The sequence below is a fragment of the Sinocyclocheilus grahami genome, unplaced genomic scaffold (assembly GCF_001515645.1).
Source record: "Sinocyclocheilus grahami isolate Dianchi unplaced genomic scaffold, SAMN03320097.WGS_v1.1 scaffold84.1, whole genome shotgun sequence".
NCBI lineage: Eukaryota > Metazoa > Chordata > Actinopteri > Cypriniformes > Cyprinidae > Sinocyclocheilus > Sinocyclocheilus grahami.
Window position 1 is genome coordinate 9,645 of NW_015505263.1, and position 27,023 is coordinate 36,667.

Sequence of the window (27,023 nt, forward strand, 5' to 3'; positions counted from 1 at the left end):
ATGTAAGGAGAGATATATTAGCTTGCGATCTGAGGCACAGCATTACTCATTTATTCTTCATGAGAAGTTTATTTTGTAACACAGAAGCCCTGATGGAATATGGAGTATTATCCTGAAGCTACATTTACTTTTCATCAGTCTAACTTCATTAGATTTATTTTTTATTTCAAACACATTCTCACCTATAACTTTTGACGGCTATATATGAAAATATAGGCCATGTCTCTGTGCACGCTGCTTTCTGCAGAGAGAAATATAATGAATTTGGCATTTTGACAGACAGTATTTCTGTTCACTCATGAAATGTTGTAGGCTGAAGTGTGTACGGCGGATCTCGGTTATTCTCCTTCCATGCTGATGTATTTAATAACCCATGAGCATGTAGCAGATGAAATGAGACACATCGCCGCAGAGGTATTTATTAGATACTCAGCATGAAACTCATTCAACATGCACTTGTTCGTGGCCCCCAAAATGTTTAGATGAGTATTAATCATTGACAATAAAATAAAATATATAAAAAATACAAACTGCAAAATGATCGTGAATCAGCAGCAGGTAGAGTTGCTCTTTGACTGCTGCTTCAGGTTGATCTGCATGTTCTGCTCTTCTTCTTTCACTGATTCCTCATTGTTTTGGAGAATGTGCTTCACAAGGAATTTAGCAGCTTCATCCACATTGATATTCTCCTTAAATGCAAACAAAACCACAAAACTCCATTGAAGTAATGAAACAGAAGTGGAATAGTAGACGTGACATTACTATACACTTATAATACTATAGGCAATATTATAGATAGTAGCTAAAACATACAATTTCTTATAAAACTATAAACAATATTTTCATAAAAAACATAATATATATATTGATATCCAGGAATTCAGTCTTCAGTGGCACATGATCATAATTGTGTTCAATAATTTTTCTTATTGCCATCAATGTTGAAAACTGTTTTTGCTGCTTAATGTTTTTGTCAAAATTGTGATACATTACTGTTATGATTTTTTTTTCAAAGAAATTATTACTTTTATTCTGCAGTAGATCATTAAATTGATCAAAAGTGACAGTAAAGACATTTATAATGTAACAAGAGATTTCTATTTAAAACTTTTTTTACAATTTTGTATTCATCAAAGAATCTTGGGGAAAAAACGTATCCGTTTCCACAAAAAGTGAAGCAGCACAACTGTTTTCAACATTGATAATAATCAGACATTTTTCTTGAGCAGCAAACCAGCATATTAGAATGATTTCTGAAGGATCATGTGCCACTGAAGATTGGAGTAATGATGCTGAAAATTCAGCTTTGCATCACAGAATAAACTGCATTTTAAAATACATTCAAATCGAAACCAGTTCTTTTAAACTGTAATAATATTTCACAATATTACTATTTTTACTGTATTTTTGATCAAATAAATGCAGCCTTGGTGAGCTGAATAGACTTCCTTCAGAAACATTAAAACATGTTTAATGTTTACATAAGTTAAAACAAACAAACAAACAAAAAACTAATTAAGTTTATATTAAATATGTTATTAATACAAAAACATAGAGGCAGGGCACTGGTTGGGTGAGGATTGAAAAACCCCTGCTTCTTATCCAAAATAGGTCTAAATATGGAAATAGCACAATAATAATCAAGTCACCTTTGCTGATGTCTGAAACCATCCAATGAAGCCCTTCTCCTGGCAGAGTTTCTCCAGAAGAGAGGCATTCCTCCGGCACACTTTAGTCTCATCACATTTATTGGCCAATAGAACAGCAGGGATCGGACGGCCATTTTTCAGCATTACTTGACCATCGAGTTCATGTTTCCAGTTCAGAGCTCCATCCAGTGTTGATCCGTTTGTCACATCATACACAACAAGTGCACCACTGGATCTCTTGAAGTACACGCGGTTCAGTCCCCTTACACGCTCTTGACCTAAATAAACGAGAATAAACACTTTAATCAGAAAGCCCCAAATTAGCCTTTGAGATGCAAATTAGCCTTAGAGAAACAAAAACTGACCAGTTTACAATTATGCTATTTCAGATCTTACTGCATGACGTTTTTCTTCCCTGGAGATTTATAGTCAATAAATATAAATCTGAAAGTAAAACTTTCACTAAATGGTTGATAATTACCCTTTATGAGGACCAGTGGCACTAAAAAAACAACTATTTTTGTCTAACTTACATGTCTGTCCTATTTTGCTCCTGATGCTCTTTTTCTCATATACTGTACATCAACATTATTAGAGTTTTATGCACTGATCGTCTATTATGACCTATTAAAATAACAACCTAATAGTTCTATTATACTAATTTCAGGTTTAAATAAAGACTTACCTGCTATATCCCAAAGCTGTAATCTGACCCGTGTGTGACCGTCCCAATCTATCACCTTCATGGAAAAATCCACACCTATAGTCGTTTTCAGCTCCTCGTAGAATTGATTTTTCACATATCGTTTAACAAAGCTGGTTTTCCCAACTTTATGGTCTCCAATCACCAAAACTTTAAATAAATGTTCAGTGAATCCTAATTCTGAGTCTCCTGACATTTTCCTGGATAGCGATAACAAATCGCATCTGCGGTTAAATGACCTAGTTCAGCTTTATTCTGCCGGTTAAATCCCTGTCGCGTTTTCCAACCCTGCTACCAGGAACACAGACAGTTTCCAGCATTAAAAACCATAAAACAAAGATTTTACAAGGTAAATCAAATGTCAAAGTTCATCCATTTTGAGCGTTTCTTAAGTTTATATTAAATATGTTATTAATACAAAAACATAGAGGCAGGGCACTGGTTGGGTGAGGATTGAAAAACCCCTGTTTCTTATCCAAAATAGGTCTAAATATGGAAATAGCACAATAATAATCAAGTCACCTTTGCTGATGTCTGAAACCATCCAATGAAGCCCTTCTCCTGGCAGAGTTTCTCCAGAAGAGAGGCATTCCTCCGGCACACTTTAGTCTCATCACATTTATTGGCCAATAGAACAGCAGGGATCGGACGGCCATTTTTCAGCATTACTTGACCATCGAGTTCATGTTTCCAGTTCAGAGCTCCATCCAATGTTGATCCGTTTGTCACATCATACACAACAAGTGCACCACTGGATCTCTTGAAGTACACGCGGTTCAGTCCCCTTACACGCTCTTGACCTAAATAAACGAGAATAAACACTTTAATCAGAAAGCCCCAAATTAGCCTTTGAGATGCAAATTGGCCTTCGAGAAACAAAAACTGACCAGTTTACAATTATGCTATTTCAGATCTTACTGCATGACGTTTTTCTTCCCTGGAGATTTATAGTCAATAAATATAAATCTGAAAGTAAAACTTTCACTAAATGGTTGATAATTACCCTTTATGAGGACCAGTGGCACTAAAAAAACAACTATTTTTGTCTAACTTACATGTCTGTCCTATTTTGCTCCTGATGCTCTTTTTCTCATATACTGTACATCAACATTATTAGAGTTTTATGCACTGATCGTCTATTATGACCTATTAAAATAACAACCTAATAGTTCTATTATACTAATTTCAGGTTTAAATAAAGACTTACCTGCTATATCCCAAAGCTGTAATCTGACCCGTGTGTGACCGTCCCAATCTATCACCTTCATGGAAAAATCCACACCTATAGTCGTTTTCAGCTCCTCGTAGAATTGATTTTTCACATATCGTTTAACAAAGCTGGTTTTCCCAACTTTATGGTCTCCAATCACCAAAACTTTAAATAAATGTTCAGTGAATCCTAATTCTGAGTCTCCTGACATTTTCCTGGATAGCGATAACAAATCGCATCTGCGGTTAAATGACCTAGTTCAGCTTTATTCTGCCGGTTAAATCCCTGTCGCGTTTTCCAACCCTGCTACCAGGAACACAGACAGTTTCCAGCATTAAAAACCATAAAACAAAGATTTTACAAGGTAAATCAAATGTCAAAGTTCATCCATTTTGAGCGTTTCAGGTGCAAAGCGTGCATAAAGTGACAGTGAGACACACAGGTGTTGAAGACGGTTCTTTAACATGGTCATATGAAAGCAATAACTGGTCACATTTTGGGAAATTATTAACTAAACACCTACTGCAGCAACAACCCTGAGAGGTTATTTACAAAATATACAATATTTATCACGAACCTAATAAAACATGCCCACTAAAATGATAAGCTCAACAATTCCTGACAAATACAGCAGAACTAAATCTGTAGAAACGTAGTTTATCTTAAGATAGCTACATCTAGGCTCATACAGTATGCAATGATTGATTCTTTTAAAAAATATAGTAGCACAAATGTTTTCTTAAAGCTAAAGTATAGTTTCAAGACTATAGTATGCAATCTGACAACACATATTGCACTGCAACAGAAAAAAAAGAAAACTTACAGCATAAACTTTTCAGATAATATCTAAAACGTTACCTGAATACAATCCTCTATAATTGCTTAAAATTCCATAATAATTTAGTAACTGTCATGTCAGGACTTAAGTGGTCATAACCAGAGGTATGTCGTGGTACATTCTGGTGAAACTGCCGTCGGTGGCCCTGCTGAGCATTAGGGGATCTTGAATCTTCATTAACACATTGACTTTATAAAGCATTTGGAGCTGATATGAAAACATTTAACCAACAGTTAATAGACGTTAACAAATACAGACAATAATGTCTAATGGAAAAACAGCCATGTTATAATACAAACTCTAACTTTATGTTATGACCATTTAAATCCAGAAATATATGATAATATATTTACATCTTTTTTATTATCAAAAAAAATCACACATAAATAGAACAAAAATAATATATACACTTCCTATTGTACTTTAAACACAAACTATAGAAAAAGTACATAATAACAATACAGCATGAAGAAATACAGTTGGTTTTGACATTGGCACTTAAAAACTACTGATTTTTTGCATACATATGCTGCATGATTTGATGCTTCAACTAGACCTAAAACTGTTTGATCATCATGTTTATTTTAAAGTGTCCCTATTATGCCGTTTTTACGGTTCCTAATATTGTTTTGGGAGTCTCCTACAATAGGTTTACATGCATGCAAGGTCAAAAAACGCTTTTGTTTTCTCAAAATATGCATTTAATATCACCTCATTTTCCAGCGATTCTCAAATGATTCGTTCGAAGCAATTTAAAGATTCAGTCTCTCTAAACCCCTCCTTTCTGTGAGCCTGCTCTGCTTTGATTGGTCAGATGGCCTAGTCTGTTGTGATTGGTCTACCGCGTACATTTTGGAAACCATACGCCTATTTCAATAGTTCTGTATTTTGAACGCTCTATAGAAAAAATCCATTCATCCATCTTTCAACAGCAAGCGTTGTGTGAATCCCGCGTTGAACTCCCCGAGATTAGAGAAGCAGTCGAGTTGTTCGCGGCCGGCCAACGTAGAACATAGGCATGCATTATGCAAATGTATTACTCCGTGACGAGTAGCCGTCACGGAAGTGGGATTCGAATTACTAACGACTCGTTTCAGCTGTTCAGAGTCGATTCTTTATTTTGAGAGACAATAACTTTATTTATCATGCACTTTCAGCTTTACAACTTTGCAGATCGTTTACAATCACATACAGCTACACACTGCATGAAAGGCAATATTGGAAATGGCATAATAGGGGCACTTTAATATAGACTTTTAAAAATGCAGTTTATAAAAGTTGTGATTGTATAAAATACCTTAAACACATTAAATAGTTGCTGCACATTGTTTGAATTCCTAAATCTTCATTTTTTTGCTACAATGGTTGTTGTCTGCAAGTCCTTTAGATGATTTGATCTATTACAAAAAGCATGAAGAGCTCAGAATATACAGCATTACAATGACTGGTGTTGGTTTCATGTCAACTACTGCTTTACATACTAAAGCAAGTGATAGTGACACAAATCAAAGGGCACCTACACATTTGGTTCCTGCTTTTACTCACTCTCTCACTGACATTAAGGTCCAAAATTAACTTTTTTTGACAAACAAAAATTACAGGACATTAAACTGTATTTTGCTTTATTGTTCATTTCAGGGTTATTATTGTTAACATAAAGAAACATTAAATAAAAAAAATTAAATAAATAAACAAACGTTAGCCAAATGTAATGAACTATTAAAACAACAACTTAAACTTATTTTATTTCAGTTGGTTGCCAAGACAACATCTAATTTAGTTTAATTTAAAGTACTAAATTAACTAAAATTAAAATAACCAATAAAAGTTCGATAGACAAATTACTGAAAAAAACGAAAAAAAAAAACCGAATAAAAATGAAAACAAAACAAAAAAAAGCTGAAACTGTAGCTAAAATTAAAATTAATTAAAAATATTAATTAGAAACTATAATAGTATATCAGTTAACGTTTTCATTAACTGCAAATTGCATTAAAGGGGTCCTATTATGCTCTTTTACAAAGTCTTGATTTTGTGTTGGGGGTGTACTAGAACAGGCTCTCATACTAGGTTGTTCGAAAAACATTATTTTTCACATATTTTACATTATTACAACACCTCTCTCCCCAGTCTGGCATGAACGGCTCGAATAGTTCCTGTATCAAATGAAGGCCTGCCTCCTGAAATACTAAATGTGCTGTGATTGGTTAGCTGGGCCAGCGTGTGCTGTGATTGGTTAGCTGGGCCAGCGTGTGCTGTGATTGGTTAGCTGGGCCAGCGTGTGCTGTGATTGGTTAGCTGGGCCAGTGTGTGCTGTGATTGGCAGCACTCGGCGCCTGGTCGGGAAATGTCATGCCCGTTACCATAGCCGCCTGCGAGCTTCAGTGTAAATATTGCGTCAAAATCAAATCAATTTGAGCGCGATTTAAACCCGGATGACTGTAATCACTCTAAGTTCTCATGCCTTGGGAAAGCTAGCGTGTCTCCAACATAGTGATAACACTAGTTGCCTTCTCTAGTGCAGCTCAACCAGGTCTCGTCCCATTCGTCGATATTTGTGATATCACAAATCCCGGAAAATATGCGTTGTAATCCAAATGAGTAGTTTGTTGTAGTTTTTGAAAAGTGATTTCTGTTAAATAAAATATCACCTTCTGAAGTGGACTTTGAGCTTTGTAACTTTACAGATCTTTTTTTATGCTCAAACAGCAACATTACAGACTAACTAAAGGCTTGTTCACACCGGGACGAATTAGGACCCCTTTAAAACTAAAGGCTTGTTCACACCGGGACGAATATCGCACGCGATTATCGCCGACGTTTAACGCCTCGTGACTAAACAAAGTGCGCCAATGTGAGTGTGCACACCGACGCGCAAAACGCAAGGAGTAAAAGCATAATTTTTTTTAAAAAATGCCTCGGGCTCGTTTTTTTGGTTTGACGTGCCGCGTTAAAAACTGGCCGACCAATGAGGCGCTTTTGTTCACGTGTCTGGAGCTGTTGAAGTTACAGTAAAACATGACTTGGTGGCGCTCAAGCACAAAACTTGTGCTTGAAAAGTCTTGCCGAGCACACACTGATACCTAACGACGAAGAGGAAGTAAGTAGACCAAGAAGATGCATCGAGGCAAGATGAATGTAGAGCTGCTGGTCTCATTGGTGTCTGAACACAAAGGGCTTTATGACAAACCCGACAGCGACTACAAAAATCTCAATAAGAGGGAGTTGTTATGGAGAGGAATTGCAGATCAAATAGGATTCGATGTGTACCGGGGGTATTTCTGTTTTTCATTAAGCGCGCGATAATTGTCCCGGTGTGTACGAGGCTTAAAGTTGGACAAAGTGAAAAAGCATAATAGGACCCCTTTAAACAGTGTTTTGTTTTATTGTTCATTTGTGGGTTATTGTTAACTAAAAGTAAAACCATAAAAAAAAATGTTTAAATAACCAAAATAGAAATGAATATACTGTAATCTATACAGGGTATATTAAAAAACTAATAAAAATTATAAAAACACAACAAAATTACTAAAACTTGAACTAAAATTAAAATGACAACACAATATAAAAACGAATAATTTTTTTAATAATAAGTATAATAGCAAAATAACACTGGCCCATTTAAAATAAGTAGATGGTACACAAACTTCTCCATGTCTGTGTGAAACTGTGAAAGATGTACTGGCAAAACTTTGTGTGCATTTCGCACTTGGCAAGTCTTAATTTTGGACCCTGCTGAACATACATTCACTTCCATACTCTCTCTTTAAATCAACCATATATAATATTAAAGCTCTCCAGTGCAGGCGACTTGCAGTCACATTATTGCACAAACTAGTACAGTAGCTATTATTTCACAAAGCTGGAGCTGACATGATCTCCTAAAATTAATTTCAAAGGGTCGAGGAGCTTTGCTTATAGTCTCTGAGAATGACGGATGCATACGTCACGCTCTGCGGTGTGCATAAGATGGACTCGGACATGGGGGAGTTAGGAAAGGGGCTGCCCGAGCCGAGTGAATCCCTAAACGGAGAAGGTGGCATGAGGGCCACAGAGTCCTCCATTGCCATTTTAATCTGCTCCAACTCCTCCTCGTCGTGGATCTGCGCATTGCCATACATGTAGCCGTGAAGAAGCCCGAACTGTTCGTTTTCAACCTCCTCCAAAGGGGAGGCGGGTTGGTCCGGGTATGCACCCAGTTGCATGGGCAAAATCAGATGCGGGTGCAATATTTGGGGCTGAAGGGGCAAGATCACCCCGTCACCCGGCTCGGGCAGGCTTATGATCTCATCCAAATTGGGCATGTTTGAATTAAACTTAAGCACCTCTTGATCTGCAATACAATGTTGAGGGAGAACACTGTTTTTTTGTGGCACGTGTTGCTCGGGAGTGTAAAACGTCATATCGGCTCCCGCCTTCTTTATAGGCTTGGTGACAGGCGACTGCCTGAGAGCCATCAGAGGAGGGCTGCCCGAGGGATTGTATCTGATCGGGTCGCCCTCATCCTCCTCGGCTACATTATACAGAGTCTTGGTGCTTAAATCAGAAAACTCCATGCCTGGGCTATTGTAGGTATTAGTTAGGGGTTTGATGACAGCCGTCTGATTGGATCCGGCTTCCTGCCTCTTCACATGTACAGACAGTCTGTGCCACATGTGTTCCCCTTTCGGAGGATGTCTTGAACCTGGTTCAGACCATGACACAGACTTTCCATTAGAACTATGAACAAAATAAAGACGACTGTTATTTCACAAGAACCGAGAAAGGTGAACACAAGAACAACATTTCTGGTTTGTGTAAAAAATTGTGCAAAAAATATACTGAATATTATTATTCAGATATTTGTCATATGCTTAAAAAAGTTTATTTTTACAGATCATTCTAATATGACGTAATCACAGTATACAGTAAGCAATTTTATATTAAAGTAACAGTTTACAGTGAGGTCCAAAAGTCAATAACTACCTTGAAAATGTGGTATTTTTTCACATAAACTTGGAAAAACAATTAATTGGGAAAAATTCAGATCCTGCACTATGATGACGAATCAAATGTGTTTTGAGTAAATTTTTGTAACGAGGGTCAGATTTTCTTCCACTAAACCTCAAGATGCATTTTGAACATTTCAAATCATGCCAAAGAACATGATTTTCAGCTCCACTGCTGCTGTCATTAAAGAAAAATAAATAAAAATAAACTGTGAAAAATTCTGAATTTGTGTGAAAATTCAAATCACCTTTTTACTCAAACATTTTGGAAATATATTTAAAAAAATATATTTTAAAGGGGTCATATGATGCGATTTCAAGTTTTCCTTTCTCTTTGGAGTGTTACAAGCTGATTGTGCATAGATAAGATCCCTGAAGTTGCAAAGACTAAAGTCTCAAAACCAAAGAGATATTCTTTATAAAAGTTAAGACTCTGCCATGCCCCCCTAAAACGGCTCGTTATAATACTGCATAAATACAAATGCATAATATAACATTAAAATACTTAATTTAATATATTAAAATATTAAATATTACATTAAAACACAGGAAAATAGAAGTGCTCTCAAACTTTTGGACCACACATTATATCCCAATATACATTACAAATAAAAGGAACTTCATCTCACTCTATAATTTTCATCTGGAAGTTATTTAGATTCTAAGCAAAATATCAGATTATTCATAACAAATGAATTAGTCTGGCATCAGTGCAGAAACAGCTTCCATTATTAACACAAAAGACTAATATTATAAACAAATAGTTGCAACTCTAAATTTTGACCAGAGCCATTGCAAGACAGCCGATATACATGTACATATATTATGCATACTATATTATGCAACAATCACAACCGTAAAACAACTAGGCACAAAGATCTTGTACTTGTTTGGGACAAGTCCTTCCCTCTATTTTTGCTTCTTGCTTTATGTGTCTACTGGTATAAAAATGATAGCAAAATCTCTTCCAGTTGACAAATTTCTACCATTATCTAATACACACCATCATACCGACCAGCGACTCAAAAACTGGTAGTGGAACAATAATAATTCTTGCTCTTTGCCATTACATACATTTAAAGCTACTATAGTCCTACAGTCTCTCCCAGCCCTGCTGCTCAGACGCCCCGGGTGTGCAGATTTTAATTGTAGTTGACCTGCAAATTACAAGATGTCTGAGAGAGACGTTAATTGAAGAAGCTCCTCTAAACGGCATGATCTTAAGATCTGGAGAGAAGCTGGAATAACAGGACTGGACCCATGGGCTCTAACACAACAGGATGGAGAGAGACTGTGCTAACACAACTGAGCTACTTACTTGGCATTTCCAGAAGCGTTCTTCTTGCGTTTGAACATGTTTAGCAGGCTGTTGCTCCTACAAGCAATTTTCCCATCACCCACATGCATGCGCACCACGTCGGAGGTGGTGAACGCACTGCGTACGTTCCTCTCGGGCTTGGCGATGATTATGTACATTTTTGGCGTGAACATGCAGCCGAGAGCCACCGTCACACTGAGGCTCACAGAGAACGACGTGGTGATGATCTTGTAGTTGGAGCCGAAGTAGATCGGCACAAAGGCCAACCAGATAATACAGGTGGTGTACATGGTGAAGGCGATGTACTTGGCCTCGTTGAAGTTGGCAGGGACGTTGCGAGTTTTAAACGCATAGTAGGTGCAGCTAAGAATGAGCAGGCCGTTGTAGCCCAATGGCGCAACCATGCCCAAATTGCTGGTGTTGCATATTAGAAAAACTTCTCGAATACTGGGGTAGGACTTTATGGGCTCCGGAGGCTCCAAGATGATCAGTGTGACCTCCAAAGTCAGTTGCACACTGACCAGGATGGATGTGATCACCACTTGCGCCCAGGCACTCATGAATCGTGGTTTGCGTGTGCATATTTTCTTCTTGCTGCCGGCCAGAATTCGAGCGATGCGGTTGGTCTTGGTGACGAGAGCCGAGTAGCACATGGAGGCCGAAAGACCCACAAGGAGGCGCTGCAAGTAACACGAGGCTATGGTGGGACGAGCGATGAGAGTGAAGGGGCAAATGTAACCCAGGAAGATGCCAGCCAAGATGATGTAGCAAAGTTCACGACTGGAGGACTTGACGACTGGCGTGTCTCGGTACAGTATGAAGATGAAGGTGACGAAACTGGTCACTAGGATGCCCAGACATGAAAAAACGACAGCCACGATGGATTCAGGATGACTCCACTCCAGGTAGCGCAGGGGAAGGGGCTCACAGACTGAGTAGACAAGACAAAATGATTAGATCATATGTGAGACTATGAACAATGCATTCAATAATTAATTGTAGTGTTTGCTAAGGCAAGCATCCCTATTATTCTTGCTTATATTGTGCTATTAATGGTGTGCAAATAATTTTCTAAGCATCAGACTTTTTATCTGGTAGACAAACCCAAAATTGCAGATCAGAATATCAAAGGGACTCTTTGACTTGGGCCAGTAAGCAACCACCTACAGCAGCAATGCCCTAGCAACTACACAGAGCACCCTAGAAATGGCAAAGCAATGCACCAAAACCCACTCAGAATATTCTTAGCAACTGCGTAGCAACTCCCTTGCAACGACTCAAAAAACTTGGGGATGTTTTAGTTTATTAAGTAACAATAAGTATCCACTTTGAACATCAGTAAGTAACCACCTAGCAATGCCCTACAAACTACTTTAAACACAGTAGAAACTGCACAGAAATACACCAAAATCCACTCAGAGCAACTGCATAGCAAAGTCCTCGCAATGACTCAAAAAAGTCTTCTTTTTTTTTTTTTTTTAAACAAGGGACAATAAGTAACCTCTTTGAACACCCTATCAACTGCACAGCAACAAACTCAGAATACTTAAAGCAACTGCATAGCATCATGCAGTTAGTAAGTAACGACCCAGCAACACCCTAACCACATAGTAATGCACAAATACTTAAAATACATAGTAATGCACTTAAATACTTTAAAAACCACATAGCAACAATCTGGGAACAACCCACAAAATTTTAGGAGGAGCTCTGTTGATTTGGACCATTAAGTAACCAACATCCAAGCAGGTATTTATAAACTCATAATAATACCCTGGCTAAATTTTTGTTATTACATGGGATATTAAAGGTGGGGTAAGCGATTTTTCAAAAACGCTTTAGAAAACTGATTCGGGCCGAATAGCAAAACAAACTTGTAACCAATCAGCAATAAGGGGCGTGTCTACTCGTGATGTGGAGGAGAGAGCGTTCCGTGCACAGGACGGACATTAGCCGAGCCGAGGGACAGAAAGATAGAGATGGCGGATAAAAAACAAAAGAGGAAAACATCTGCGGAACAAAAGAAGGCTTAAGGCAAGAATTAGGACTCGTGTAAATATCGAATCAGCTTTCCAGCGCTGGAGAGAACTCAAGGAGCGGAAGGCCTGCGATCGGACGCCGAGGTTGCTTTGTTTCTTCTCGATATGTGAGCAACACCGTGTCTGCGCCGCAACAGCTAAAGTCTGTCTAGTACACTGGACGCGATAAAGAGACTGTTGAAAATCATTTGAAATTTGTGTCAATACGTCATAAATAGAACGCAGCAGCAGTTTTCTGTCTGGGATTTGTCGCATCGTGCCGCATCCAGTGTAGACCATAGATATGTATATATATCTATGGTGTAGACAGCATCACTGATTATGAGTTCTACAGTATTTTGTCGCGCCGTGCCAATCGCGTCCGGTGTAGACACAGTGTAACATTGGTTTTGCTTTGTTTCACAGAACTAATCGTTGCCTGGGTTTGCTTATGTATGTGTGGGGCAGAGCTATCAAAATAGGAGCGAGACCCTTTTGGGGTAGGGGCGTGTTTGTTTTGATTTCAAATGTCAACATTGGCTACCAGAAATCGCTTACCCCACCTTTAAGTAACCACTTTTAACACCCTAGCAACCACAGAGCAACACACCAAAAGCCACACAGAGCAATAAGAAGAAACGCATAGCAACACCCTGGCAACAACCCACAAAACTTGGGGATGTTATTATTTTATTTTTATTTTTTTAACTTGGACCGGTAAGTAACCACCTAGCAACAACCTAGCAACCACATAGCAATGTACAAAAACACTCAAAATACTTTAGCAACTTCCAACATCTTGGCAACCAGCCACAGTCATTTGGGATGAGTTCTATTTATGTCTTTTACTAGAAAGCAACCACCAAGCAACTACTTAGCAACTGCATAATGCCCGTTTCAGACTACACGATTTTAGCCCGATTTTGTCACGATTTGCTTGACGTAGGGTGCCGTTGGGGATTCGTAAATGACAATGGCCGCCGGGACGCAAGATTCCATCGTTTCAGCTCGTGTGTCAGTGGACGACAACCGATGCTTGAAGACATCATGACAGAAAGACTAGCATGTTTAATTTTTTTTCCGTCGTCCACGACAAGTCCTGTCACATTGGTGACATTGACCAATAGCAGCACAGAAGCTCTTTCATACACAGGTTTCAAACATGGCAAAACGAAAGAGAGATGATGGTGCTGCTAGGTGGAATTTTGAGATGGATGAAAGGTTCGTGGAGCTGTGGCAACAGTACTCCTGCCTGTATGATGTGTCATCGAGGGACTACCACGACAGAACAAAGAAAGAAAAATGCTGGCGAACTATAGCGGAAGCGCTTCAGCAATGTTTACGCTCTTGTTTTCGGAAGTTAGTCGCTAGTTCCGCCTTCTCGATGACATCACGTGCATCGTTAAAGATGGCACGCGATGAATGGTCGAGAAGCAACATGTAGTCTGACATGTTTCTTGTCCACGACACGACAAGATTTTAGGAGTCAAAATCGTGTAATCTGACACAGTGACTATCGTGACCGACAAAAATATTGTGTAGTCTGAACCCAGCAAAACCCACTCATAGCAACTGCATAGTAATGCCCTGGCAACGACTTGTGTATTTTTAAACACAGCTGGCAACAAGACAAGGCTTGGCAGGGCAGGACACAAGGCACACACTCAACATTCGATGATGAACTGGCATGGGACTGCAAACACAAGGAGAATAAATAGGGAGCAAATGAGGAGGGTAATGAGGGAAACACAGGTGGGGCAAATTAACCAATAATCAGGTAACAAGATGGGTAGGGTCAAGACAATTGACATGAGAGCACATGGCACACAGAAAACAAGGACAAAAGCCATGTGCTCACATGAAACAAAAACACAAGCACATGGCCAGCAAAACAATCACAAGCCATGTGCTTGAACAAAACAAGACACGAACACACACCTAATGAGAATACTCATAAGCCGCGTGTTCACACAAGACATGACAACACGAAAGCACACAGCCAATGAAAAACACAAGCTGCGTGCTACACAGCACAAGACATAACATAACAGCACGCAGCCGATAGGAACACAAACTGCGTGCAACAACACAAGACAACGAGAGAAGACACAACACATGCAGACAGAAGAGCACATGGTCCGAGCGAACTCGAGACCGCACGCTCCCACAACAAGACAGAACATGGAGTGCGAGTTTCTGAATCCCGACACGAAACCGAAACTCAACAAGACATGAGTGCCGGTGTTGTGCCCAATTTTGACCCCTACCAGATTATCACCCCCCCCCCCTAGTATTGGTAGGTTTAGGGTTAGGTGTGGGGGACGGGGTGGGATTAGGGGGGGGGTTAGGATTAGGCAATCAGATAGCGATTTCAATGAGAGGGGTAATAATTTGGCAGGGGGTCGAAAATGGGCACAACACCAGGATCCGAACACCACGCTCCAACATGAAACAAGGAAACAGGACACGCAGACGAGAGCACACGGCTCGAGCACACATGAAAACAACAACATGACGGGAGTGTCAGGGCTCTGTCACAAAACCATGAATATACTAGACCAAAGTGACAGAACCCTGACAGACTCATACACTATATTGCCAAAAGTATTGGGACACCCCCTTCTAATGAACAGGTTTGACTACTTTAGTAATTTCCATGAGTACAAATCTTAATGTTAAACATATAATGATATTTTAGGGAATGGTCTTCTCAGTTTATAGCAACAGTTTGGATAGGACCCTTTTCTATTCTAACATGACAATGCCTCTGTGTTTAAGGCAAGGTTCAAAAAGAAATGATTGATTCAGTCAGTGTGGAAGAACTTGACTGGTCTGCAGAAAGCAAAGTCCTAATCCCAGCTGAACACCTCTGATGTGACTTTAAATGTAGACCTTGAGCCAAAAACTCATCACCAAACACCAATGACTTGTACATACACTATATGGACAAAATAAATCTGTTCATTAGAAGGGGGTGTCCGAATACTTTTGGCAATATAGTGTATGTCTACAGTCATAGGGTGTGAGACATTATGAATTAATGCTTCCACCAATAAGCAAACACTCTAAGAGGTCAACAGGAGGTTGAGATCAAATCATGCATTGTTGAATATGCATTAAAAATGGTAAAAGCATACACTTCGCATTGCTTCGTGTCTTTGTAGGACTGGCCATCTGTGTGACCAGCTCGCTTATGCACCAAGTACTAAAGTAGGTTTCCAGCTCACCTAAAAATAAACAGCCCTTCCACTAAGGGACCGGCCGTAAGAAAGAACCATGCCAAAGGAGACTTGAGAGACTGCAGCAGGAGAGAGGAAACCAATGCTTCCTCATTACCAACACCAGTATTCACGAGAGCCAGACACTTTTACCAATGATAAAACTCAAGGAGACAACAATTAGTATCTAGAAATACATGAATCACAAATTAAATTTGTATTTGTCCCATGCATATGGGTTATTCTTGAGCTACAATGAACCTGTGCATTACGGCAGTAGCATAGAATGGAGCTATACATACTATAGTGAACTGATGAAAAATACATTGCTAGGACACTCTAGGCTGCTGCATTGACATTGACCATCATAGTGTATGAAAATAGGCCAGAGAAGTAGGCAGTGAAGTAGGGCTGTCACTGGCGATAAGTTGTACGGTGCAAGCAATCTGTAAAAATGATAAATGGCCTTCAGGTGTCATGGGAAACCTTTTGAAAATAGGACAGTGAAGGTCTTTTAAAAAGCTAAATCAGTAACGTAAGACTTGGAGAATGGGATTCTGCATGGATGTTTGATGACGCATCTATGATGCTTTGATTCAGACACATGCTTTTTCCTTTGACTTCAAAACTCAAAAACAATTAAAGTGATTTAAACTATGTAGGAAAATCATTAATAACCTTTTAACATTTTCTGAAGAAAACAAATTGTGCTTGTCTGTGCAAAAATCACCACTGTAATTCTATCGTCATTTAAAAATAATAAGTCTGATTGCTTAGAAAAAATCGGCTGTAGCTGTCGGGTGAGATGGCGGATAGCAGCGGCAGCACATAATATCCGCGTTCTGATTGGTCAGATCACCTGTCAATCAAGCTCTTTGCGAATGATCAATTTAAGGTGTCATTCTTGTCTGGCATAAATGGTGACACTGGATTGTTAAAGGTTGTAGACCAAGTTATATCTTTGAACATTTAGCTTTACAAAAACATTTCAAATTTAAAATGTTAATTATGCGACATACTTTCCCTTCAGTTTGTCATTTGTTGCCCCCCCCCCAATATTATACAAATATTATACAAATTAATTTTACAGGTCTATACTTTGACTTTATATCAAGTATAGTCTCATTTGTGTCTACTGTTATTTCTCCTGAGGAATTTTAGGAGAAACATCTGACACATTTCTGTTAGCACTACACTTTTTCATAGTTTTAATTTATTGAATATTTGGGCTAATATGATAATGCTTTCAGCTGCTAATAAGAGTGTAGTACTTTCAGCTACAACAACTCAAATTCATTATTTCGCCAGGTCAAGTCTGGGCCTGAAGTTTAACAAAAATGGCCACTGCAAATGATGGCTATCGCAAATGAAGTACCTTGCAGTTCTTTGTCCGGCCACCATCCCAGCTCACAGGCTTTGCAGGTAAACTCATCCTGGACATATTCATTGTCCTTACAGGCCGTACAGATCCAACAACAGCTCACCTCCCCTTTCCTGATCACCTGTGAAGACACATTATGCACTTATGTTTTTTTAAGAAGAAATGGATGCAGTGGAAACAAAGGGAACTTTTTTCATTAGAGTTTTTGCTAATAAATATACAAACTAACCTTGATCTCTCCTTTGGAGCAGGGCTCACTGCAGACAGATCGGACCATCTCACTGCGGTTCATCTGGATCATATAATCATTGATACTTAAAACGCCTTCATGCCACGAGCCAACGTTTATATAGTCATAAACGCCAGGCTCCACAAACTGCAGGTTCATAATGTCATACCTTTAAAAAAGAGAGAAGGAAATTAATCTACAATACAACTATTATGATCGCTCATAGTTAGGGTTAGCAATTTAAACAAACCCCTAAACCTAAGTATTAAACTTCATATAGCATATAAGTCATCCTATGTCATGACTCAAATTTTCTTTGGAATAAATAATGCAAAACGTTGATTATTGCTACCAAAAGACAGAATTATGGACAAAGCATACAGAAATGCCTGCAAATGAGTGTTTTCCAAAGTCAGGCCACTGGACTTATTGGATGCACACTCCATGGTGGTTTAAAAGTTCATTAATAGCTATTTTTGTGTTATTCATTTAGTGCATAAAACGTAGATTTATGTAGGCCAGTAAGTAAGACTGACCTGCCTGGCAAGTCCCCGTTTTCATCGAACCACACGTCTTCTCCAGACACACCAGTAAACGAGGTCTTGAGGAGAAAGTCCAGCAGTTTGCTGCCATCAATGGGGTCCATGGCGTCACAAAGTCCCACGTGACCCGGACACAAGTGCTCATGCATATCATGAAGACCATGAGCCATGGCGTAGATGGCATTAATGACAAAGCCCATCTTACTGTCCTGGACATAGTTGTCCTCTAGGCTTTCATAACCTGTTAGAATCAGCAAACCAAAAAATAATTATTAGAACATCACTGCAATGCAACACGAGTGTTTTAGTCAACATGAAACAACATTTGCAACCCATTTTACATCCTTATAGATCTAAACAGCTATTTGACTACTGGTTGACATTATCCAACAGCCTACATGGCCAAAGTGATGTTAGTCTTTTCATATAGGCAATGAAGTTTTCTTTAGAATAATGTGTACTAATGAATCATTGACAGTAAATAAAGAAACATGCATTAAGAAAGTAAACAGGGTCAATTTTGATTTCATGTTGACTGCAGTAAATCATTCAGCAATACTAGCAAATTCTAAAAAGTTCCACATTTTGCAGCTAAAAGGCTTTTACTGGTATGAAAATCACAATGAAAATCCCCACTGTAACAGTTCAGCCATGATATTTCCAGACCCTATTTCATAATCATTTTTGAGCACTTGAAAAGAAACGATAGGGTGTCCAAAGACATCATTACTCCTAAGCCACGGGCGACAGGAAAGTAAGTTCTGTCTTTTTCTATTGGACAGTGAAGCAAAAGACAGCAGCATTAAAACAGAAGATCAAACGAAATGCAGTTGCCCTGGCCAAGCAAACCATTTATGTAACCCAACTCAGCATTTAATTAGTAATGGACATGATGGTGACATTATTATTAATTGAGCAAGGAAATTAATTATTCATCCATGTTCTCATTCTTGCCCGTCTCCCTCATGAATCAAAGTAAATGTGGCTAACAATTGAAGGGAAAAAAAAATAAACGATCGCTGTGTTAATTCAAAGGAACAGGCAATGTCAAAGGACACACTACAGTATCAGCTCATTATCTGGTGATCTGTAACAAGCCAGCAGGAAGCAGTATCAGGCACCACAGCTGATACATATGGTGTATTTCAAAGATAAAACATACATATTCAAAGAAAACGCTCATCGTAACATGGCTCTCACATTATATCTGTAAATTAAAGTGCATTGCAGCAAGCAACAGGCGAAAGCTAAACCCTAGGCATGCTTCGCTTTGTCAATACCTAATTTTTTGGGATGGACACAAACCATAATATAACAGTGACACTCTGAGAAAAAGTGAGACATTAAATACATGTTTTATTAATAATAGAGGCAGATTGCGAGGATTTCACAGTGTTTCTAACCCCCTGGCTCTCTATTAGATCATTTATGTTCAAAAGCGATTTCTTTTATTTGGTATGTCAAAGTTTTGTTTACATGCAAAGTGAAATAATTAGGACTGGAGGCTTCAGTAAGGATATGATACTGTGCTATGATAGCTATACCCAAATATCATCTCATCACAAAATTTATCTCATCAACAATTCATCAAAATCATTCCATTTGTTTTAGATTTTTAAATATTTATTTTTTATGATGAGTAAAGAAATAAATAGTCACCATATAATTTACTATGACCTTGTTTACCATATTTACAATGTAACACCAGATTATAATGTGTCTGGTCACTGTTATTTTTGTCAAAATCCGGAACACCAAAACATTTTTCACTATAGTCACAGTATGACATCGATACAATCTTCTTCTTTTTTTCAGCTGTGCATGTTTAGCAGATGCATGTTGTAAGTGGAGCCGAATCTATAGAAATAAGAAGTGTGACCTCTTAATTTCTTCTCTCTGAAGGCTCTGATTCATATTAGCACAAGCAACTAAAAATGTTTGGAGCTTAAACGAGTTCCCCACTGGAACATGCGGCAAAGCCAACTGGCATGATAAATCTAGCTGTTATTGGGATATAAAGTTCAAACCGTATAGATGCTCATTTCTTTTTTGGGGAAAAAAAACATCCCAATAACTTCATATATTAGAGGTCAACCGATATTCAGTGCTGCATTGTGACCTTGTTTACAATAGTAAACTCTCTTATCTAATAATGTTTACTAAAAAGACACAGAGTCACACAACATAATTTATTTTTAAATCATATAGTTGTATTATATCAGTCGACCTCTATCTATATTGCTGAAGTGAAGTGTCTCCACATTAGCTCTTCAGAAAAATATTCACTTACCATCTTGGAGTTCTAGACAAAGAAATAATAACAGAACAGCAGACTATGACTATTTCTCTGTTTGATTATTTGTAACAGTTTATTTTGTGTTTATGTTTACATTTCAAAAAGTTAAAATTAACATTTTGCATAAAGATCACCTCTTGCCTAAAAATGAAAAAGAAAAATGATAAAGTAAAGCAACGCTGTAAAAATTTGGACAAACAACATGAAAATAGCATAAACGTAGATCAGATAATAAAGCATTATAATTTAAAAGCATCTAACAAACTAAAACATAAATATATTGCTTTGTGAAACTAAATGTGGCACTGCAAATGCAGAAAATAAAGTCAGGTGTCATTTGACAACATGCTTACTGAGTGTTGTCTCAAAACAGTGTTTCAGCTGATGTTAGATATGAACCCAGCCAGATAGAAATGTGCCATAAAAAGAGTCAATTTACCTAGATCACCTTTTCAGTCAGCAGAGAAGGTTTCAAAGATACAAAAAGAGAAAAAACACAAAAATATGATTTTAAATTATTATAAACCCAATAGGTATGTGTTTCATTTCCTTCTGTTTTGGGAAATAACAGCTATAACATGCAAAATGGGTCATTCCTGTCCTGCCGTACCTTTTAGGCTGATGATACACTGGGCAACTTTTTGAGCAATGTTGCCATCAAAGGGCAACCAGGTGAGACACAGGGCCCATAACTGATCTAAAATATCCAGATAGAAATTTGTTACCCATTCTCAATGGGAAAGTGCCCAAGCAACGTTGCCCAAAAAAAAGTTGCCTGGCAAAATTGCTAAAAAAGTTGCCCCATGTATCATCAGCCTTTGATTTGGCTGATGATGTTGATGAAATGAAATTGAAGCTGATCTGGCTTCAAAACAGTGCTTGACCTGTGCATATTTTTATCTGGATTTAGTCTGGACGACTTTTTCACTGGAGAAGGCAATAAAGCACTCGTCTTTTAACTGGAAGCAATGGTTTAGAGTTAAATCGCCTTAAAGATGGATTTGCTTTTCACTTCACAAGACGTCAGTTGATGGACTGGAGTCGTGTTGATTACTTGTGAATTACTGTTTTTTTTTTTTCCAGCTGTTTGGACTCTCATTCTGACGGCACCCATTCACTGCAGAGGATCCATCAGTGAGCAAGTCACGTAAAGCTAAATTTGTTCAAATCTGTTTTGATTAAGAAACAAACTTATATATCTTGCATGGCCTGAGAGTGAGTAAATATTTAGCAAATGAAGTTTCTTTTTTTCATTTTAGAAGTTCGTAACATTTGCCTGAACAAAGTAATGAATTCTTTCAAATTCACCTCTGTGTTCACTTATTTGTGATGTTTTAATCAAATAAAACTCAGTTAATATTTTATCTAATATATTAGGTCATCTATGATGGGGACATGAAAATGTACTGCATGCTAGGAATGTCTCATATACAGCCTCGCTCTCCTCGTACCTGAGCAGTTCTTCTTATAATTCGTGTTTTCTTGTGGATGTCCCGGGAGGCGGCACTGGAAACGATGCTGCCAGAATTCAGCAAACCAGGGGTTTCTATTGTTGTTGTTGAGTCGTAACTTCAGGTAATACTCATCGAAGGACATGACCTCCTCCGACTGTAGCTTCATGGTGATGCCGCCCACAGCTTCCTGCTCGTAGCCCTCCACGACCTCATCCCTGTCCGCCCAGCCATCGCTGAAGGAAACGGTTCACAAAGTGTCTAATTAGTCACCTAATTCTAATTCAATCTCTCACCTGCAATGCCTGAATAACACTGACGCTCGAGTGCATTGACCTACATTAGCACAGGCTAAAGAACAGACTCAGCATGCACAACACTTACTTTGTGTTAGACGGTTCATCATTAAGTGATGTGATGATGGCTGCCAGCTGATTGATATAATCTTCTCTGATGCTTTTAGCTACAACATTCAAGATATTGTACAACTGGCTGCCTTTGCAATGAATAAGCTGCTATTTCGGGCATGTCAAAAGAGCATGAAAACATTTACGTGAACTATATAAGAGCAAGAAGTAATCCCAGGCTGTTTTTTTAGTCCCAGTCCATCCCTGCTTGAACGTGTGTTGTTTGAGCTCATAATGAAGGTGTCTTTCTTTGGTCATGGCATCATCAGCACCATCTGCCTCTCGGCATCTTCTCGGCAGCACGCCAAAAACTGACTATTATTAGTTGACACTTCATATTTCACAGATGACAATTTACCATGAGCAGCTGACAAGCATTGTGTGTTCTCAAAGTGATTACAGCTTACCAAAGAAATGCCACAATCAAGTGTTGCTTCAACTTGCTTCAAATTGTATGTCCCAGGAGTTGATTTTAATTAAAAACCAAAAGATTTTAGATTTTACTTTTGCCTATCAAACTGACAAATGGTCTTTGATGATTTGATGATTGCATTTAACAGATTACACTTTCAATAAAACATTTCCAATTGGTTTGTAAAAAGGTGTTTTTATGCATGTTTTGGCCTGAATTTTTGTTACATATACAGCTGTGACCAGCAAGTGTCAACAACGTGTGGTATCTGGAGCACCAAGAATTGAAGCAATGATTCAATCAAGGGCTTAGAATTTATTAGGGACGCTGTGAGAGTCGGACTCGTAACCCAAAGTTTGCGGGTTCGAGTCTCGTACCGGCAGGGATTGTAGGTGGGGGGAGTGAATGTACAGCGCTCTCTCATACCTTCAATACCACGACTGAGGTGCCCTTGAGCAAGGCACCGAACCCCCAACTGCTCCCCGGGCGCCGCAGCAAAAAAATGGCTGCCCACTGCTCCGGGTGTATGTTCACGGTGTGTGTGTGTTCACTGCTGTGTGTGTGCACTTTGGAGGGTTAAATGCAGAGCACTAATTCCAAGTATGGGTCACCATACTTGGCCACATGTCACGTCACTTTAGGGACATGTCCCAATATCCAGCGACTTTAATACGGTAGTTTTGATCAAACAATTTAATATATGTATATGTAACCACTGCTGTTGTAATTTTGGCTGAATCTGAAATCATACCATTGAGCTTTTCAAAACCCCAAATCAGTTAAACCATTGCGTCGCAAAATGATTCACTGTTTTGAAGTACTACAATCGGATAGCGTATCACAAATCAGTTTGATTCAGATCGGGACTTCAAAGCACTTCGGAGTGGGTTCGACTTCAAAGCACTTCAGAACTTCAGAAGAGGTTCGTGAATCTTTTGATTCAGATTGGGACTTCGGAGCACATATCGCAAATCTTTTTTTCGGATTCTTTTTTTTTTTATTAAACCATAAAACCATGGTTAATTTTTGTAAGTGATATGTTGCCAGGTTAACAAAAACAGTAATAAATGTACACCTTAATAGGACACATAAAATGAATATAGAGATACATTTCGATTGCTTTAGAATTAACAGAGCTTTGGATAGTTTTCATATACTTTTCTAGAACAACTCAGTAAAAAAAGAGAGGCAGATTTTAGAGCCAGATATTTGTTTATGTATGTGAAATTTGGCTAGCAGGAAACACAAATCAGTTGACTTGTATTTTGCTATATTCTCTTTTGAGTAGTCAAACAAATTATAGAAAATATCTTTAAAACTGCTGCTGTAATAGTGTTGGTTTTACATAATCAAAATTGTATAATTATAGTCTGATGAATATGCTAACATAAAAAAGCTCTCATTATGAATTATGAGTATGATAGCTACCATATCTATGAATAAAGACTTTAGATGACATGAAACTGTGGTCAGAAGTCGATCATAAATGTGAAGGGGGTGCTGTTACAGTATGTTCCCAACAATCAAACCTACGCCCTAGGATTCAATTGATTCAAAGTTTCGAAAAGGTATGTTTCTCCCATCATTTGTCATGTAAAACCAAAAAAGGATATTCCTTTCCAAAAAACAATACTAAAATTAGTCATTAGTACTTCTTGTGGAACACACAGGCTTGACCTTTGACCTCATTTTTGTACATTTGGAACTTCTGCCATTTTAAATATTTGAAGAATTCAGAGTTCTAAATTTCTTTCATTTGAAATCTCAATAGTAGTTTTATAATCTAAATATTTACAGCTCATTTCACATTTTCACAATTCTGAATACAAATCAACAATTACATTTTGTTAATATACAAAATATACAACATTTTGTTAATATAATTGACTAAATTCATCTCAAATGCATAATATTCAAACTAAATCATTTTAATTGTTACTGTGCGCACACTGTTAACTAGTCAAATCAGCCTGATGTGACTATTATGTCTTTCTGTAAGTTACTAAATTATATAGCTTTGAATTAGCCTCATTTAAAATAGTCTCCTTGACCTAGAATAAAGCAGACTTGTCCAAATGATGTTCCTCTTTTCAGTACATAGAGACTAGCTTTAGCGTCAAGACAGAGGCATAAAATACTTTACACCAACAAGAGAGGGTTCTGCTGATTAAAAAAACTAAAAGGACAGTCATCCATCATTTTAATATCTCATTAATAGAAACCTGCAGTATCAGGAAATCACGACCATTTCAAAGCAGAATCCTTCTGATTGATCTGATGCTTTATGAAACTATCAAGGATTATGCTTTAATGCCTCTAAATGTCCCCAGCATCCCTGAAGTGTCACATTTCATTAAATTAAAAATGAATAGTCACCTGCCGATGAGGAGGAATTCTCCAGCTACCCCAAGGCGTCTCATGGCCATGAGGAGACCCCGAACAGTCATCCCCTCACAGAAACACACCACCACACGAGCTTTGGGCAGACGCTCTCGCAGTTTCCTCAACAGCCGGTCAAAGTGTTTCTCCCCAGCGTTGCTGTAGATCTTGTCAGAATGTGCGATACACAAACCTTCCTGAGATGCCAGTTCTTTAAAGGCCTCCATCCCGCTCTCGCCATAGTTCCCTGAGGAATGACAGCCAACACAAGAGCGTCTAAATCTAAATGAGCCTCAGTCCAGCTCAGTGTCAATGAAATTTGGCAACTTAACCGTGTCTTCAAAGTTCTTCTGCTGAGCAAATGAAGACTGCAGATAGACTTTAGTCTGATTTAAATTACAAATGTCACATCCTACCTTAATAATCTTACAAAAAAAAAAAACAGACCTGTTGAGATTGTTACCCATTTTTTGTGCTAAATAGACAGTTGCCTATTCAGAATGTAAGAACTGGCTCTTTTTCTTTTATGAGAGTAAACATCCATGTTAACATTATATTGGATTGTGAATTGGAATGAAAAGTTTTCTGAATTTCAGGTATTATCCATTATTATATACATCCAACGAAGTAGAAATGTTTCCCTTTCAAGGGAACTTCGAACTGCGTCCTCTAGGGGTCGCTATGGGGAACGCCTCACCGTGACCCGTGTCTGAAGCATACAATGAAAAAACACCAACAACACGTTGGTCGGCGACAGCCATGACGTCACTACCGGTGCGACTATGGTATAAATAGGCGCCGGGAGCACACATCATTCACTTCTTCGTCTTCACTGACAGTTTTGTTTGAAGTGTGCATTTCTGTGGTAAGAGCGATCTTTATTCCTTCATTATGGCGAGCACTAGCAAGGCGTTTAGAGGATGTGTGCATCCGTATCGTCGTTATTTGACATCTGATGACACACGCGATCTCTGTGTTTTTTGTTTAGGCGAGGAGAACGCACGCGATGTCCTCGAGAGGGCAATCTGCGTTCACTGCGAGCGTTTTCCAATGAAAAAGCTCCACTCTCATTTGAGTATACAATATATATATATATGTATATGTGTATTTAATGCGCTGGTGGTTGTGTGTATAATCCATCTGCTAGCTTTCTTTGCAGTGTTTTCCGGGACCTGTGTTTCTGTCCTTTTTCTAGGGTAGGTCCTCGGTGAGCACCCCCGTCTGGTGCACTGGGTGCTTGACTTGCATTGTTTACTTCACTCATCGATATGGTGTCCAGCCCGGTATTATGGCCTGTTTTCGGCTTCATGCTTCCTGGATAATGCGGCCAGGTCACAGGCTTCTGCGGGAGCCTTCTTGATTATCAGGCACCCGGCACGGCACTGTAAAATTTCCTGGACGTCCGGGCTGGGCTTGTGCTTTCAGGCTGCCCATTCTGGTACACCGTATCTAGGTCACCTTGAGGGGCTTCCTGGTCACCAGGATATCCCCTCTTACTGAGGCATCGAGCGGGAAGTATAGGTGGCATTTACGAGAACCTTCTTGTGTAATGCTGTCTCAGGCAGTGCTCCCCTCGCCTTAGAGGGTTGTATTTGAGCTTGCCTCTCCCGTTTGGCTCAGTACTTCTGAGTATCTGTGAACAGATGCTTGGGAAGCTCTTAAATCCATGCTATGGTAAGTGCACACGCTAAGCTTTGTGCACTTTATGAAATCCACATGGTGGTAAGTGTGCACGTTATACTTTGCGCACTTTTCTGAAATCCTGTATGGTAAGGGTTACGCATTATTAGCCTCGTTCCCTTTCTCTGAGTTGGTTTAGACCCTGGTACCTTGGGCTCCACTCAAGCAGTGTGTCTCTGTTGACACGCTTTTGAAGCATCGCTCCCCACACCAGTGAGGGTTATTGTGAACATGGTGCTTTCTTTTGAGCGTTTGAATTCTCTCCCTTCTGAGGAGTTGGATTCCTCGCTCCGTGGGCTGTTCT

The 27,023-nt window shown here is 38.8% G+C and overlaps 3 protein-coding genes across 4 annotated transcripts in view; all 3 read right to left on the minus strand.

Annotated features, from left to right (window-relative positions):
- Positions 1-548: 548 nt before the first annotated feature.
- Positions 549-2,548, minus strand: LOC107586618 (ras-related protein Rab-32-like). The gene is made up of 3 exons (XM_016274073.1): positions 2,335-2,548; positions 1,650-1,927; positions 549-689 (listed from the first exon to the last, which is right to left on the minus strand). Exons 1-3 carry the CDS (start codon positions 2,546-2,548, stop codon positions 549-551), a joined length of 633 nt encoding a protein of 210 aa, XP_016129559.1.
- A 317-nt stretch (positions 2,549-2,865) lies between these two features.
- On the minus strand, positions 2,866-3,773 carry LOC107586619 (ras-related protein Rab-32-like). Its single transcript, XM_016274074.1, has 2 exons — positions 3,560-3,773; positions 2,866-3,152 (listed from the first exon to the last, which is right to left on the minus strand). Exons 1-2 carry the CDS (start codon positions 3,771-3,773, stop codon positions 2,866-2,868), a joined length of 501 nt encoding a protein of 166 aa, XP_016129560.1.
- A 4,247-nt stretch (positions 3,774-8,020) lies between these two features.
- Positions 8,021-27,023, minus strand: part of LOC107586570 (metabotropic glutamate receptor 1-like) — a 22,336-nt gene continuing 3,333 nt past the window's right edge. The window contains exons 2-9 of one of the 2 annotated variants that reach the window (XM_016273995.1): positions 25,037-25,286; positions 21,842-22,077; positions 20,830-20,838; positions 18,089-18,335; positions 17,553-17,721; positions 17,318-17,444; positions 10,707-11,637; positions 8,021-9,119 (exon numbers count right to left, since the gene is read on the minus strand). In XM_016273995.1, coding sequence (XP_016129481.1) covers positions 8,294-9,119; positions 10,707-11,637; positions 17,318-17,444; positions 17,553-17,721; positions 18,089-18,335; positions 20,830-20,838; positions 21,842-22,077; positions 25,037-25,286 — 2,795 coding nt within the window. In that variant the 3' untranslated portion in view covers positions 8,021-8,293. The remainder of the gene's footprint in view (positions 9,120-10,706; positions 11,638-17,317; positions 17,445-17,552; positions 17,722-18,088; positions 18,336-20,829; positions 20,839-21,841; positions 22,078-25,036; positions 25,287-27,023) is intronic. The other variant, XM_016273996.1, reaches the window with a different exon arrangement.